The sequence below is a fragment of the Bombina bombina genome, unplaced genomic scaffold, assembly GCF_027579735.1.
Source record: "Bombina bombina isolate aBomBom1 unplaced genomic scaffold, aBomBom1.pri scaffold_541, whole genome shotgun sequence".
NCBI classification, from domain to species: domain Eukaryota; kingdom Metazoa; phylum Chordata; class Amphibia; order Anura; family Bombinatoridae; genus Bombina; species Bombina bombina.
Window position 1 is genome coordinate 45,588 of NW_026511442.1, and position 18,032 is coordinate 63,619.

Here is an 18,032-nt window from a genome sequence, read left to right on the forward strand (position 1 = left end):
GTAAATTGTTTGTGAATGGAGAAAAATGTTAGTTATTGTAGCAGCCATTTGTTCTCATTCTGGTCAGCAGAGGGCAGCAGTGTAGCTCAGGTAAATGATTATAGTAGTGTAGTTGATGGGGGTTTTCCCACATGGAATCCCCCCCCCCCCCCAAAAAAAAAAAAAAATCCTTTATAAAGGCTGAGAAGATGCTTAATTCACTTCAGTTCTATTTCACTGCCTGGGCACAAGGGCTTTATAGAATCAGAGATAAAGAAATTCCTACCACTGCCACCTGGACCTGCCACCTGATTCTCTGGATTAACAAACAAGAGCACAAGGACCTACTATGTCTAGGACACAAAGACCCACAAAGATGCCATTTGTCACCCTCACCCAGATCTGCTTACACCTGCTCCTCTTATCAAGTGAGTTATTAGTATCTTCTATAGTCCTGTACCCTCTACACAGCTGGCCATAAACTCACAGAGGTGCCAGAGGGCAAGTGGGTATATGTGACATTATATTATTGTTATATGTGACATTATATTATTGTTATATGTGACATTATATTATTGTTATATGTTAGACATTATACACTCACAGAGGTGCCAGAGAGAAGTGATATATGTGACATTATATTATTGTTATATGTGACATTATATTATTGTTATATGTGACATTATATTATTGTTATATGTGACATTATATTATTGTTATATGTGACATTATATTATTGTTATATGTTAGACATTATACACTCACAGAGGTGAGAGAGAGAAGTGATATATGTGACATTATATTATTGTTATATGTTAGACTTTATACACTCACAGAGGTGCCAGAGAGAAGTGATATATGTGACATTATATTATTGTTATATGTGACATTATATTATTGTTATATGTGACATTATATTATTGTTATATGTGACATTATATTATTGTTATATGTGACATTATATTATTGTTATATGTTAGACATTATACACTCACAGAGGTGCCAGAGAGGAGTGTGCCATTATATTATTGTTATATGTGACATTATATACTCACAGAGGTGCCAGAGAGAAGTGATATATGTGACATTATATTATTGTTATATGTTAGACATTATACACTCACAGAGGTGTCAGAGGGAAGTGATATATGTGACATTATATTATTGTTATATGTGACATTATATTATTGTTATATGTGACATTATATTATTGTTATATGTGACATTATATTATTGTTATATGTTAGACATTATAGACTCACAGAGGTGAGAGAGAGAAGTGATATATGTGACATTATATTATTGTTATATGTGACATTATATTATTGTTATATGTTAGACATTATACACACACAGAGGTGTCAGATGGAAGTGATATATGTGACATTATATTATTGTTATATGTTAGACATTATACACTCACAGAGGTGCCAGCGAGAAGTGATATATGTGACATTATATTATTGTTATATGTGACATTATATTATTGTTATATGTGACATTATATTATTGTTATATGTTAGACATTATACACTCACAGAGGTGAGAGAGAGAAGTGATATATGTGACATTATATTATTGTTATATGTGACATTATATTATTGTTATATGTGACATTATATTATTGTTATATGTTAGACTTTATACACTCACAGAGGTGCCAGCGAGAAGTGATATATGTGACATTATATTATTGTTATATGTTAGACATTATAGACTCACAGAGGTGAGAGAGAGAAGTGATATATGTGACATTATATTATTGTTATATGTGACATTATATTATTGTTATATGTTAGACATTATACACTCACAGAGGTGCCAGCGAGAAGTGATATATGTGACATTATATTATTGTTATATGTTAGACTTTATACACTCACAGAGGTGAGAGAGAGAAGTGATATATGTGACATTATATTATTGTTATATGTGACATTATATTATTGTTATATGTGACATTATATTATTGTTATATGTTAGACATTATACACTCACAGAGGTGAGAGAGAGAAGTGATATATGTGACATTATATTATTGTTATATGTGACATTATATTATTGTTATATGTGACATTATACACTCACAGAGGTGCCAGCGAGAAGTGATATATGTGACATTATATTATTGTTATATGTTAGACTTTATACACTCACAGAGGTGAGAGAGAGAAGTGATATATGTGACATTATATTATTGTTATATGTGACATTATATTATTGTTATATGTGACATTATATTATTGTTATATGTTAGACATTATACACTCACAGAGGTGCCAGCGAGAAGTGATATATGTGACATTATATTATTGTTATATGTGACATTATATTATTGTTATATGTTAGACATTATACACTCACAGAGGTGCCAGCGAGAAGTGATATATGTGACATTATATTATTGTTATATGTGACATTATATTATTGTTATATGTTAGACATTATACACTCACAGAGGTGCCAGCGAGAAGTGATATATGTGACATTATATTATTGTTATATGTTAGACTTTATACACTCACAGAGGTGAGAGAGAGAAGTGATATATGTGACATTATATTATTGTTATATGTGACATTATATTATTGTTATATGTGACATTATATTATTGTTATATGTTAGACATTATACACTCACAGAGGTGCCAGAGGGGGAAGTGGGATGTTTTTAATCTCTAATGATTAATACAGGTGTGCAACTGTTTAAGGCAGCAAACATGAGGTTAATGCAGCAGAATATTGTGTTCTGTGATATAAATAATAAGAAACATGAAACCCATTTTTTTCCAACATTCCTATTTACTTTTTTATTTAAAATCAAATTGTCTTTATTCTCTTGGTATCCTTTGTAGGAGCAGCAATGCACTACTGGGAGCTAGCTGAGCCAATGATGATGAGGCATATATGTTGAACCACAAAGGAGCAGCTAGCTCCCAGTAATGTATTGGTTCTACTTAAAAAAAGATACAAAGAGAATGAAGCAAATTAGATAATAGGACATTTTAAAAATATTTAAAATCGCTACTCTTTCTGAATCATGAAAGTTTCATATTTAATTTAATTTTGAGAGTATTATGTATTTGTCCTGTGATAACTGGTTTAGTTTATGTCTTATAATGAACTAGTCTCCTGTTTATTGTTCCCTGCACTAACAGACTCATACAGCTAGCGTGCTTATCCTATACTGTGCCCCCTGAGGTTGGTACAATGTGCCCTGCACTAACAGACTCATACAGCTAGCGTGCTTATCCTATACTGTGCCCCCTGAGGTTGGTACAATGTGCCCTGCACTAACAGACTCATACAGCTAGCGTGCTTATCCTATACTGTGCCCCCTGAGGTTGGTACAATGTGCCCTGCACTAACAGACTCATACAGCTAGCGTGCTTATCCTATACTGTGCCCCCTGAGGTTGGTACAATGTGCCCTGCATTAACAGACTCATACAGCTAGCGTGCTTATCCTATACTGCACCCCCTGAGGTTGGCACAATGTGCCCTGCACTAACAGACTCATACAGCTAGCGTGCTTATCCTATACTGTGCCCCCTGAGGTTGGCACAATGTGCCCTGCACTAACAGACTCATACAGCTAGCGTGCTTATCCTATACTGTGCCCCCTGAGGTTGGCACAATGTGCCCTGCACTAACAGACTCATACAGCTAGCGTGCTTATCCTATACTGTGCCCCCTGAGGTTGGTACAATGTGCCCTGCACTAACAGACTCATACAGCTAGCGTGCTTATCCTATACTGCACCCCCTGAGGTTGGCACAATGTGCCCTGCACTAACAGACTCATACAGCTAGCGTGCTTAGCCTATACTGCACCCCCTGAGGTTGGCACAATGTGCCCTGCACTAAGACTCATACAGCTAGCGTGCTTATCCTATACTGTGCCCCCTGAGGTTGGTACAATGTGCCCTGCACTAACAGACTCATACAGCTAGCGTGCTTATCCTATACTGCACCCCCTGAGGTTGGTACAATGTGCCCTGCACTAACAGACTCATACAGCTAGCGTGCTTATCCTATACTGCACCCCCTGAGGTTGGTACAATGTGCCCTGCACTAACAGACTCATACAGCTAGCGTGCTTATCCTATACTGTGCCCCCTGAGGTTGGCACAATGTGCCCTGCACTAACAGACTCATACAGCTAGCGTGCTTATCCTATACTGTGCCCCCTGAGGTTGGCACAATGTGCCCTGCACTAACAGACTCATACAGCTAGCGTGCTTATCCTATACTGCACCCCCTGAGGTTGGCACAATGTGCCCTGCACTAACAGACTCATACAGCTAGCGTGCGTATCCTATACTGCACCCCCTGAGGTTGGCACAATGTGCCCTGCACTAACAGACTCATACAGCTAGCGTGCTTATCCTATACTGTGCCCCCTGAGGTTGGTACAATGTGCCCTGCACTAACAGACTCATACAGCTAGCGTGCTTATCCTATACTGTGCCCCCTGAGGTTGGCACAATATGCCCTGCACTAACATACTAATACAGCTAGCGTGCTTATCCTATACTGCACCCCCTGAGGTTGGTACAATGTGCCCTGCACTAACAGACTCATACAGCTAGCGTGCTTATCCTATACTGTGCCCCCTGAGGTTGGTACAATGTGCCCTGCACTAACAGACTCATACAGCTAGCGTGCTTATCCTATACTGCACCCCCTGAGGTTGGCACAATGTGCCCTGCACTAACAGACTCATACAGCTAGCGTGCTTATCCTATACTGCACCCCCTGAGGTTGGCACAATGTGCCGTGCACTAACAGACTCATACAGCTAGCGTGCTTATCCTATACTGCACCCCCTGAGGTTGGCACAATGTGCCCTGCACTAACAGACTCATACAGCTAGCATGCTTATCCTATACTGTGCCCCCTGAGGTTGGTACAATGTGCCCTGCACTAACAGACTCATACAGCTAGTGTGCTTATCCTATACTGCACCCCCTGAGGTTGATACAATATGCCCTGCACTAACAGACTCATACAGCTAGCGTGCTTATCCTATACTGTGCCCCCTGAGGTTGGTACAATGTGCCCTGCACTAACAGACTCATACAGCTAGCGTGCTTATCCTATACTGTGCCCCCTGAGGTTGGTACAATGTGCCCTGCACTAGCAGACTCATACAGCTAGCGTGCTTATCCTATACTGTGCCCCCTGAGGTTGGTACAATGTGCCCTGCACTAACAGACTCATACAGCTAGCGTGCTTATCCTATACTGCACCCCCTGAGGTTGGTACAATGTGCCCTGCACTAACAGACTCATACAGCTAGCGTGCTTATCCTATACTGCACCCCCTGAGGTTGGCACAATGTGCCCTGCACTAACAGACTCATACAGCTAGTGTGCTTATCCTATACTGTGCCCCCTGAGGTTGGTACAATATGCCCTGCACTAACAGACTCATACAGCTAGCGTGCTTATCCTATACTGCACCCCCTGAGGTTGGTACAATGTGCCCTGCACTAACAGACTCATACAGCTAGTGTGCTTATCCTATACTGCACCCCCTGAGGTTGGCACAATGTGCCCTGCACTAACAGACTCATACAGCTAGCGTGCTTATCCTATACTGCACCCCCTGAGGTTGGTACAATATGCCCTGCACTAACAGACTCATACAGCTAGCGTGCTTATCCTATACTGTGCCCCCTGAGGTTGGTACAATGTGCCCTGCACTAACAGACTCATACAGCTAGCGTGCTTATCCTATACTGCACCCCCTGAGGTTGGTACAATATGCCCTGCACTAACAGACTCATACAGCTAGCGTGCTTATCCTATACTGTGCCCCCTGAGGTTGGTACAATGTGCCCTGCACTAACAGACTCATACAGCTAGCGTGCTTATCCTATACTGCACCCCCTGAGGTTGGTACAATATGCCCTGCACTAACAGACTCATACAGCTAGCGTGCTTATCCTATACTGTGCCCCCTGAGGTTGGCACAATGTTCCCTGCACTAACAAACTCATACAGCTAGCGTGTTTATCCTATACTGCACCCCCTGAGGTTGGCACAATATGCCCTGCACTAACAGACTCATACAGCTAGCGTGCTTATCCTATACTGCACCCCCTGAGGTTGGTACAATGTGCCCTGCACTAACAGACTCATACAGCTAGCGTGCTTATCCTATACTGTGCCCCCTGAGGTTGGCACAATGTGCCCTGCACTAACAGACTCATACAGCTAGCGTGCTTATCCTATACTGCACCCCCTGAGGTTGGCACAATGTGCCCTGCACTAACAGACTCATACAGCTAGCGTGCTTAGCCTATACTGCACCCCCTGAGGTTGGCACAATGTGCCCTGCACTAACAGACTCATACAGCTAGCGTGCTTATCCTATACTGTGCCCCCTGAGGTTGGTACAATGTGCCCTGCACTAACAGACTCATACAGCTAGCGTGCTTATCCTATACTGTGCCCCCTGAGGTTGGTACAATGTGCCCTGCACTAACAGACTCATACAGCTAGCGTGCTTATCCTATACTGTGCCCCCTGAGGTTGGTACAATGTGCCCTGCACTAGCAGACTCATACAGCTAGCGTGCTTATCCTATACTGCACCCCCTGAGGTTGGTACAATGTGCCCTGCACTAACAGACTCATACAGCTAGCGTGCTTATCCTATACTGCACCCCCTGAGGTTGGCACAATGTGCCCTGCACTAACAGACTCATACAGCTAGTGTGCTTATCCTATACTGTGCCCCCTGAGGTTGGCACAATGTGCCCTGCACTAACAGACTCATACAGCTAGCGTGCTTATCCTATACTGCACCCCCTGAGGTTGGTACAATGTGCCCTGCACTAGCAGACTCATACAGCTAGCGTGCTTATCCTATACTGCACCCCCTGAGGTTGGTACAATGTGCCCTGCACTAACAGACTCATACAGCTAGCATGCTTATCCTATACTGCACCCCCTGAGGTTGGTACAATGTGCCCTGCACTAACAGACTCATACAGCTAGCGTGCTTATCCTATACTGTGCCCCCTGAGGTTGGTACAATGTGCCCTGCACTAACAGACTCATACAGCTAGCGTGCTTATCCTATACTGCGCCCCCTGAGGTTGGCACAATGTGCCCTGCACTAACAGACTCATACAGCTAGCGTGCTTATCCTATACTGCACCCCCTGAGGTTGGTACAATGTGCCCTGCACTAACAGACTCATACAGGTAGCGTGCTTATCCTATACTGCACCCCCTGAGGTTGGTACAATGTGCCCTGCACTAGCAGACTCATACAGCTAGCGTGCTTATCCTATACTGTGCCCCCTGAGGTTGGCACAATGTGCCCTGCACTAACAGACTCATACAGCTAGCGTGCTTATCCTATACTGCGCCCCCTGAGGTTGGCACAATGTGCCCTGTACTAACAGACTCATACAGCTAGCGTGCTTATCCTATACTGCACCCCCTGAGGTTGGCACAATGTGCCCTGCACTAACAGACTCATACAGCTAGCGTGCTTATCCTATACTGCGCCCCCTGAGGTTGGTACAATGTGCCCTGCACTAACAGACTCATACAGCTAGCGTGCTTATCCTATACTGCACCCCCTGAGGTTGGCACAATGTGCCCTGCACTAACAGACTCATACAGCTAGCGTGCTTATCCTATACTGCACCCCCTGAGGTTGGTACAATGTGCCCTGCACTAACAGACTCATACAGCTAGTGTGCTTATCCTATACTGTGCCCCCTGAGGTTGGTACAATGTGCCCTGCACTAACAGACTCATACAGCTAGCGTGCTTATCCTATACTGTGCCCCCTGAGGTTGGCACAATGTGCCCTGCACTAACAGACTCATACAGCTAGCGTGCTTATCCTATACTGCACCCCCTGAGGTTGGTACAATGTGCCCTGCACTAACAGACTCATACAGCTAGCGTGCTTATCCTATACTGCGCCCCCTGAGGTTGGTACAATGTGCCCTGCACTAACAGACTCATACAGCTAGCGTGCTTATCCTATACTGCACCCCCTGAGGTTGGTACAATGTGCCCTGCACTAACAGACTCATACAGCTAGCGTGCTTATCCTATACTGCACCCCCTGAGGTTGGCACAATGTGCCCTGCACTAACAGACTCATACAGCTAGCGTGCTTATCCTATACTGCACCCCCTGAGGTTGGCACAATGTGCCCTGCACTAACAGACTCATACAGCTAGCGTGCTTATCCTATACTGCACCCCCTGAGGTTGGTACAATGTGCCCTGCACTAACAGACTCATACAGCTAGCGTGCTTATCCTATACTGTGCCCCCTGAGGTTGGCACAATATGCCCTGCACTAACAGACTCATACAGATAGCGTGCTTATCCTATACTGTGCCCCCTGAGGTTGGCATGCTTGTCCTATACTGCGCTTTATGGGTTGGCATGTTTGTCCTATACTGAGCTTTATGGGTTGGCATGCTTGTCCTATACTGCGCTTTATGGGTTGGCATGCATATCCTATACTGCGCTTTATGGGTTGGCATGCTTGTCGTATACTAAGCTTTATGGGTTGGCATGCTTGTCGTATACTAAGCTTTATGGGTTGGCATGCTTGTCGTATACTAAGCTTTGAGGTCGGCATGCTTGTCCTATACTGCGCTTTATGGGTTGGCATGCTTGTCCTATTCTGAGCTTTATGGGTTGGCATGCTTGTCATATACTAAGCTTTATGGGTTGGCATGCTTGTCGTATACTAAGCTTTATGGGTTGGCATGCTTGTCGTATACTAAGCTTTGAGGTCGGCATGCTTGTCCTATACTGAGCTTTATGGGTTGGCATGCTTGTCCTATACTGAGCTTTATGGGTTGGCATGCTTGTCCTATACTGAGCTTTATGGGTTGGCATGCTTGTCCTATACTGAGTTTTATGGGTCGGCATGCTTGTCGTATACTAAGCTTTATGGGTTGGCATGCTTGTCGTATACTAAGCTTTATGGGTTGGCATGCTTGTCGTATACTGCGCTTTATGGGTTGGTATGCTTGTCCTATGCTGCGCTTTATGGGTCGGCATGCTTGTCCTATACTGCGCTTTATGGGTTGGCATGCTTGTCCTATACTGCGCTTTATGGGTTGGCATGCTTGTCCTATACTGCGCTTTATGGGTTGGCATGCTTGTCCTATACTGCGCTTTATGGGTTGGCATGCTTGTCCTATACTAAGCTTTATGGGTTGGCATGCTTGTCATATACTAAGCTTTGAGGTCGGCATGCTTGTCCTATACTGTGTTTTTTAGTTTGATATGTTTGATCATATATTGACATTGCTGTGAGGTGGACCTAACATTTGATAATTATTTTACATTCTCTGTGCAGCTGATGCCTTCGATATCACCCTGTCTCCCTCAGAACCTCAGATTTTTGCTCACATTAGAGACCCAATCTCTATTACTTGTGAAGCATCAGGCTGTTCTAACCCTTCATTCACTTGGTCAAGTCTCCTGGACAAAACATTGAGTGGTACAGTAACCAACATTGGACAGAAATCCATCCTAAATATGTCTTCTGTCAGCATGGAAAGTGAGGGTTCCTATCGCTGTAAAGTCTCCTGCAATAAGGAAACAAAAGAGAGAAGCTTTACTATCAGCGTTTACTGTAAGTGGTTCCATGTATAACATAATCATAGTATCACTGATCACCTTTCTACAACACCATCCAATAACTCATCTTAGCTTGTGTGCCTAAATCTCAAGTAGAAGCACAATATGCTAAAGTTACAGAGAGAAGAAGAGGTCTTGATTTCATGTTAAAGTGTGGAAGATTTGGGGGATGTTACAAAACAAACAGTAGATATTAGGGACAGCTTTTTATAAGAAGAGGTTGGGGCATAATGCCAATGCTACTTGTCATTTCTGTTGTTTTTTGCTATTTCTAGTGTGCTGCTAATCCTCACGCACCAGCTACTCACTAATATTTTACGTTTTTGTTCAATTAAACTACGTTTTCATTTTCTTGAGTAAAATAGTCTGATGCTGCACTACTGTGTCTTCTCAAGTAATTGTATGTAGTGTTCCTCACAAAAAGATGGTGCCAGCCGGGTGGCACGAGAAATCAGCTGGGTGACCTAATGAAGTAGCTGGGTGACATGATGAAGTAGCTGGGTGACATGATGAAGTAGCTGGGTGACATGATGAAGTAGCTGGGTGACACAATGAAGTATCTAGGTGACATGATGTAGTAGTTGGTGATATTATGTATACCTGGTGACATGATGAAGTAGCTGGGTGACATGATGAAGTAGCTGGGTGACATGATGAAGTAGCTGGGTGACACAATGAAGTATCTAGGTGACATGATGTAGTAGTTGGTGATATTATGTATACCTGGTGACATGATGAAGTAGCTGGGTGACATGATAAAGTAGCTGGTGACATGATGTAGTAACGGGTGACATGATAAAGTAGCTGGTGACATGATGTAGTAACGGGTGACATGATAAAGTAGCTGGTGACATGATGTAGTAGTTGGTGATATTATGTATACCTGGTGACATGATGAAGTAGCTGGGTGACATGATAAAGTAGCTGGTGACATGATGTAGTAACGGGTGGCACGAGAAATCAGCTGGGTGACCTAATGAAGTAGCTGGGTGACATGATGTAGTAGTTGGTGATATTATGTATACCTGGTGACATGATGAAGTAGCTGGGTGACATGATAAAGTAGCTGGTGACATGATGTAGTAACGGGTGGCACGAGAAATCAGCTGGGTGACCTAATGAAGTAGCTGGGTGACATGATGTAGTAGTTGGTGATATTATGTATACCTGGTGACATGATGAAGTAGCTGGGTGACATGATAAAGTAGCTGGGTGACATGATAAAGTAGCTGGGTGACATGATGAAGTAGCTGGGTGACATGATGAAGTAGCTGGGTGACATGATGAAGTAGCTGGGTGACATGATAAAGTAGCTGGTGACATGATGTAGTAACGGGTGGCACGAGAAATCAGCTGGGTGACCTAATGAAGTAGCTGGGTGACATGATGTAGTAGTTGGTGATATTATGTATACCTGGTGACATGATGAAGTAGCTGGGTGACATGATAAAGTAGCTGGTGACATGATGTAGTAACGGGTGGCACGAGAAATCAGCTGGGTGACCTAATGAAGTAGCTGGGTGACATGATGTAGTAGTTGGTGATATTATGTATACCTGGTGACATGATGAAGTAGCTGGGTGACATGATGAAGTAGCTGGGTGACATGATGAAGTAGCTGATGACATGATGTAGTAGCTCGGTGACATGATGTAGTAGCTGGTGATATGAAAAAGTAGCTGGGTGACATGATGTAATAGCTGGTGACATGATGTAATAGCTGGTGACATGATGTAATAGCTGGTGACATGATGTAGTAACTGGTGACATGATGATGTAGTTGGGTGACATGATAAAGTAGCTGGGTGACATGATGAAGTAGCTGGTGACATGATGTAGTAGCTGGTGACATGATAAAGTAGCTGGTGATATGAAAAAGTAGCTGGGTGACATGATGTAATAGCTGGTGACATGATGTAATAGCTGGTGACATGATGTAGTAACTGGTGACATGATGATGTAGTTGGGTGACATGATAAAGTAGCTGGGTGACATGATGAAGTAGCTGGTGACATAATAAAGTAGCTGGTGACATGATTGATATAGTACAACTAACAAGTAATTGTAAATAGATTTACAAGTAAGGATAGGTAACTTAAGGTTAAATGATTGATATAGTAGCTGGTGACATGATAAAGTAGCTGGTGACATGATTGATGTAGTAGCTGGTGACATGATGTAGTAGCTGGTGACATGATGTAGTAGCTGGTGACATGATTGTGGCAAACCTAGCCACTTCTGGACTATAACATAAGAAAGGTTGTCTATAGGCTGTATATTGTGCTATGTAGATGTGACAGACCCTTCTGTCAGCACTGAAAGAGTTAACTGTGTTCAGCTTTAGCCTCAGCTATTGTGCACTGTCATTAATGTTATTGATACACAGTCCATTGTTTAATCAACCTCAGAGAGCAGACCCTAGATGATAAGGAAAGCCAAGTGTGTGTCTGTGTTTAAATTGTTATCAGCTTGAGCAAGGTATTCTATTGTATCATGTAAAAGGGCGTGTTCCCTCCATCTAATGTACAACATTCTTTCAACCCCCCTTCTGGGGGGGGTCAGACCTGCATAAATACTGGGCATATGAGCCTTAATAAAAGTAATTCTGTTTAAAACCTGAAAACTGGCTGGGTTGTGAATTGCTGATTCCCTATGCAGGACATTGTTCCCTGGTGTTAACCCTTGGTATCCGGTTGGTACCGTTACAATTGGTGGCAAGCGACGGAATGAACCTTATCGCCCAGAAGAGCAACTACACAAGCCAGTAACCTCAGGAAGAGGGGGATTACTACAATACTGACTAAGATGGAAGGAGTACCAGGGACCGAAGTGAATGGAGATGGATTATTCTAAGCTAAAGAGACAAACGTAAAAGGAACTGCTAGAAGCCAGGGGAAAGATAGGCAGCAGCAAACCCAAGGCTATATTAATTGCTGAGCTGATGGAGGGAGACAGAGCTCGCAGCGCTACGCCTCCAGCAGCCAGGGAGGAGACCCTATACCAGAGGGAAATGAGGACCAGGCTGGAATTTTTACCCCAACCTGTACCACGGGATATGCTATCCGTGGTAATGGCAGATGTGCAGGAGTACGTGATGGCACACAGTCCGCGGAATGCATCCTCCCGAGCAGAATCCATTTTGGACGCACTCAGCAACCCAGTAAGACCCAAAATCCCATACCATGCATTTAAAATGTTTTGTGAGGAGAAGGATGAGATTGATGGGTATTTACAGGATTTTGAGAGACTGTGCGAGTTACATGATTTGGAGCAGTCCGTATGGGTGCCGGTGCTAGCAGGCAAGCTAGCCGGTAGGGCAGCGGAAGCGTATCGCGCTGTACCCAGGGAGGACAGCAAGGATTACGCTAAAGTGAAGAGAGCGATCTTGGAAAGATATGCCATTACCTCAGAGGCATACCGGCGCAAGTTTAGAGGCCTGCGCAAGCCAGAAAGAGATTCCCATGCAGAGTGGGCCCACAAGCTGGATCAAGCATCTCAGGGGTGGATACAGGCCAGCCAAGCTACCACCATGGAAGAATTGCGACAACTGATGCTGTTGGAGCAATTCTTTAACGGCTTGTCCCCAGAAGCCCAAGAATGGGTGAGAGATCGAAAACCCCTCACCTTAACCGAAGCAGCCAGATTAGCAGACCAGCATTTTGATGCCAGGAGGCACCATGGACTACAGCCTAACAACGGACGGGCTAATATACAATGCCACACCTGCAAGCAGTGGGGACATATGGCACGTGAGTGCACCCAAAATCGGAGCAGACAAGCTTGGAACCAGGTCAGACAGAACCTGGCCCCAAGGGCGGCTGCTCACCATTACCAAACGGAGCCAGCCGCTCATGAGGTGTTGAGCACCCAAGCCGAGGAACCCCTGGGAATTCTGCATGAGGTGATGTCGGTCCAGGGACTTCGGGATTCGGGAGCTACTTTAACCCTGATAGCTCCCCATTTGGTGCCGGATACAGCACCCACTGGCGGATCCGTGGCAGTACGAGGGGCAGGGGGAGCAGTATACCGATTGCCCACTGCTAGAGTGGAGTACAGACCCCCAGTCACCCCAGCAGCTGCCAGTTACCAACCCCCGGCGCACCGCTATACCACACGGCCTCCGGCCACGAACTACCCTCAGAGAGCCCGGTTCAATTCGCGGGGCTACTCACAACCTATTCGGTGCTTTGGATGTAAACAACTAGGGCACAAAAGACCAGAGTGTCCCCTAAACGCAGCGAATCAAGCACAGTCCTGGAGAAGACCCGCTGGCGGAATCCCACATAATCCTCAGCCTGTGGCCCGCTACGTAGAGGCGCCAGAATGCTGGGGCAGCCTACATGAAGCAGACCCCGTGCAAGCTGCCCACCGGAATAACCGGCAACGGGTTAAAGTGAATGGGAAGGAGGTCAGTTGTCTACGGGATACTGGTGCTACCATGACCTTGCTTCAAGAGAACTTGGTGCCTGAGAAACAGCACACTGGAGACACTGTGGCTGTGAGGGTAGCAGGGGGCACTGTGTTCCGCCTACCTGTTGCCAGGGTACATTTGGATTGGGGAGTGGGCGCTAGACTTGTGAATGTGGGGGTCAAGAAGGACTTACCTGCTGATGTTCTCCTTGGAAATTACTTGGCCCCCCTTGTTTCTGCCTATGCTCCCATGGATCCCGCTGATGTTAACCCTGTGACTACCCAAGCCCAGTCCCTCCGGGAAGAGACGCTTCCATGTTTGGGGTGGGGGCAGTACTGAGCCAAGTTGGAGCAGATGGCGGAGAACACCCCGTAGCTTACTTGAGCCGAAAGTTGTTGCCCCGGACATCCCCAAGCCGATCCGTTGGGATCAGACTGTGTATGCCGGCTTGGTTCTGGGGGAGCATTGTGGCAAACCTAGCCACTTCTGGACTATAACATAAGAAAGGTTGTCTGTAGGCTGTATATTGTGCTATGTAGATGTGACAGACCCTTCTGTCAGCACTGAAAGAGTTAACTGTGTTCAGCTTTAGCCTCAGCTATTGTGCACTGTCATTAATGTTATTGATACACAGTCCATTGTTTAATCAACCTCAGAGAGCAGACCCTAGATGATAAGGAAAGCCAAGTGTGTGTCTGTGTTTAAATTGTTATCAGCTTGAGCAAGGTATTCTATTGTATCATGTAAAAGGGCGTGTTCCCTCCATCTAATGTACAACATTCTTTCAACCCCCCTTCTGGGGGGGGTCAGACCTGCATAAATACTGGGCATATGAGCCTTAATAAAAGTCATTCTGTTTAAAACCTGAAAACTGGCTGGGTTGTGAATTGCTGATTCCCTATGCAGGACATTGTTCCCTGGTGTTAACCCTTGGTATCCGGTTGGTACCGTTACAATGATGTAGTAGCTGGGTGACATGATGAAGTAGCTGGGTGACATGATGTAGTAGCTGGTGACATGATGTAGTAGCTGGGTGACATGATGTAGTAGCTGGTGACATGATGTAGTAGCTGGTGACATGATGTAGTAGCTGGGTGACATGATGTAGTAGCTGGTGACATGATGTAGTAGCTGGGTGACATGATGTAGTAGCTGGTGACATGATGTAGTAGCTGGGTGACATGATGTAGTAGCTGGGTGACATCATAAACTAAATGGGTGACATGATGAAGTAGCTGGGTGACATGATGTAGTAGCTGGGTGACATGATGTAGTAGCTGGGTGACATCATAAACTAAATGGGTGACATGATGAAGTAGCTGGGTGACATGATAAAGTAGCTGGGTGACATGATGTAGTAGCTGGGTGACATGATGTAGTAGCTGGGTGACATGATGAAGTAGCTGGTGACATGATAAAGTAGCTGGTGACATGATGTAGTAGCTGGGTGACATGATGTAGTAGCTGGTGACATGATGTAGTAGCTGGTGACATGATGTAGTAGCTGGGTGACATGATGTAGTAGCTGGGTGACATCATAAACTAAATGGGTGACATGATGAAGTAGCTGGGTGACATGATGAAGTAGCTGGGTGACATGATAAAGTAGCTGGGTGACATGATAAACTAGCTGGTGACATGATGTAGTAGCTGGTGACATGATAAACTAGCTGGTGACATGATGTAGTAGCTGGGTGACATGATAAACTAGCTGGTGACATGATAAAGTAGCTGGGTGACATGATAAACTAGCTGGTGACATGATGTAGTAGCTGGTGACATGATAAACTAGCTGGTGACATGATAAAGTAGCTGGGTGACATGATAAACTAGCTGGTGACATGATGTAGTAGCTGGTGACATGATAAACTAGCTGGTGACATGATAAAGTAGCTGGGTGACATGATGTAGTAGCTGGGTGACATCATAAACTAAATGGGTGACATGATGTAGTAGCTGGGTGACATGATGAAGTAGCTGGGTGACATGATGAAGTACCTGGGTGACATGATGAAGTAGCTGGGTGACATGATAAAGTAGCTGGGTGACATGATGAAGTAGCTGGGTGACATGATGAAGTAGCTGGGTGACATGATGTAGTAGCTGGGTGACATGATGAAGTAGCTGGGTGACATGATGTAGTAGCTGGTGACATGATGTAGTAGCTCGGTGACATGATGTAGTAGCTGGTGACATGATGTAGTAGCTGGGTGACATGATGTAGTAGCTGGGTGACATGATGTAGTAGCTGGTGACATGATGTAGTAGCTGGGTGACATGATGTAGTAGCTGGGTGACATGATGTAGTAGCTGGGTGACATGATGTAGTAGCTGGGTGACATCATAAACTAAATGGGTGACATGATGAAGTAGCTGGGTGACATGATGAAGTAGCTGGGTGACATGATAAAGTAGCTGGGTGACATGATAAACTAGCTGGGTGACATGATGTAGTAGCTGGGTGACATGATGTAGTAGCTGGTGACATGATAAAGTAGCTGGGTGACATGATAAACTAGCTGGGTGACATGATAAACTAGCTGGGTGACATGATAAAGTAGCTGGTGACATGATAAACTAGCTGGTGACATGATAAACTAGCTGGGTGACATGATAAAGTAGCTAGTGACATGATAAACTAGCTGGGTGACATGATAAACTAGCTGGGTGACATGATAAAGTAGCTGGTGACATGATAAACTAGCTGGGTGACATGATAAAGTAGCTAGTGACATGATAAACTAGCTGGGTGACATGATAAACTAGCTGGGTGACATGATAAACTAGCTGGGTGACATGATAAACTAGCTGGTGACATGATGTAGTAGCTGGGTGACATGATAAACTAGCTGGGTGACATGATAAACTAGCTGGGTGACATGATAAAGTAGCTGGGTGACATGATAAACTAGCTGGTGACATGATGAAGTAGCTGGGTGACATGATAAACTAGCTGGGTGACATGATAAACTAGCTGGTGACATGATGAAGTAGCTGGGTGACATGATAAACTAGCTGGGTGACATGATAAAGTAGCTGGTGACATGATAAACTAGCTGGGTGACATGATAAACTAGCTGGTGACATGATAAACTAGCTGGGTGACATGATAAACTAGCTGGGTGACATGATGAAGTAGCTGGGTGACATGATAAACTAGCTGGTGACATGATAAACTAGCTGGGTGACATGATAAACTAGCTGGTGACATGATAAACTAGCTGGGTGATATGATAAACAAGCTGGGTGACATGATGTAGTAGCTGGGTGACATGATAAACTAGCTGGGTGACGTGATAAACTAGCTGGGTGACATGATGTAGTAGCTGGGTGACATGATAAACTAGCTGGGTGACATGATGTAGTAGCTGGGTGACATGATAAACTAGCTGGGTGACATGATGTAGTAGCTGGGTGACATGATAAACTAGCTGGTGACATGATGTAGTAGCTGGGTGACATGATAAACTAGCTGGTGACATGATGAAGTAGCTGGGTGACATGATAAACTAGCTGGTGACATGATGAAGTAGCTGGGTGACATGATAAACTAGCTGGGTGACATGATAAACTAGCTGGGTGACATGATAAAGTAGCTGGTGACATGATAAACTAGCTGGGTGACATGATAAACTAGCTGGGTGACGTGATAAAGTAGCTGGTGACATGATAAACTAGCTGGGTGACATGATAAACTAGCTGGGTGACGTGATAAAGTAGCTGGGTGACATGATGAAGTAGCTGGGTGACATGATAAACTAGCTGGTGACATGATAAACTAGCTGGGTGACATGATAAACTAGCTGGTGACATGATAAACTAGCTGGGTGATATGATAAACAAGCTGGGTGACATGATGTAGTAGCTGGGTGACATGATAAACTAGCTGGGTGACGTGATAAACTAGCTGGGTGACATGATGTAGTAGCTGGGTGACATGATAAACTAGCTGGGTGACATGATAAACTAGCTGGGTGACATGATGTAGTAGCTGGGTGACATGATAAACT

The 18,032-nt window shown here is 44.6% G+C and overlaps 1 protein-coding gene across 1 annotated transcript in view; it reads left to right on the forward strand.

Moving 5' to 3' along the window:
* The first annotated feature begins 226 nt into the window (after positions 1-226).
* VCAM1 (vascular cell adhesion molecule 1) overlaps positions 227-18,032 on the forward strand; it is a 66,128-nt gene continuing 48,322 nt past the window's right edge. The window contains exons 1-2 of the mRNA XM_053696573.1: positions 227-407; positions 9,328-9,606. Of these exons, the coding sequence (XP_053552548.1) occupies positions 329-407; positions 9,328-9,606 (358 nt within the window). The 5' untranslated portion in view covers positions 227-328. The remainder of the gene's footprint in view (positions 408-9,327; positions 9,607-18,032) is intronic.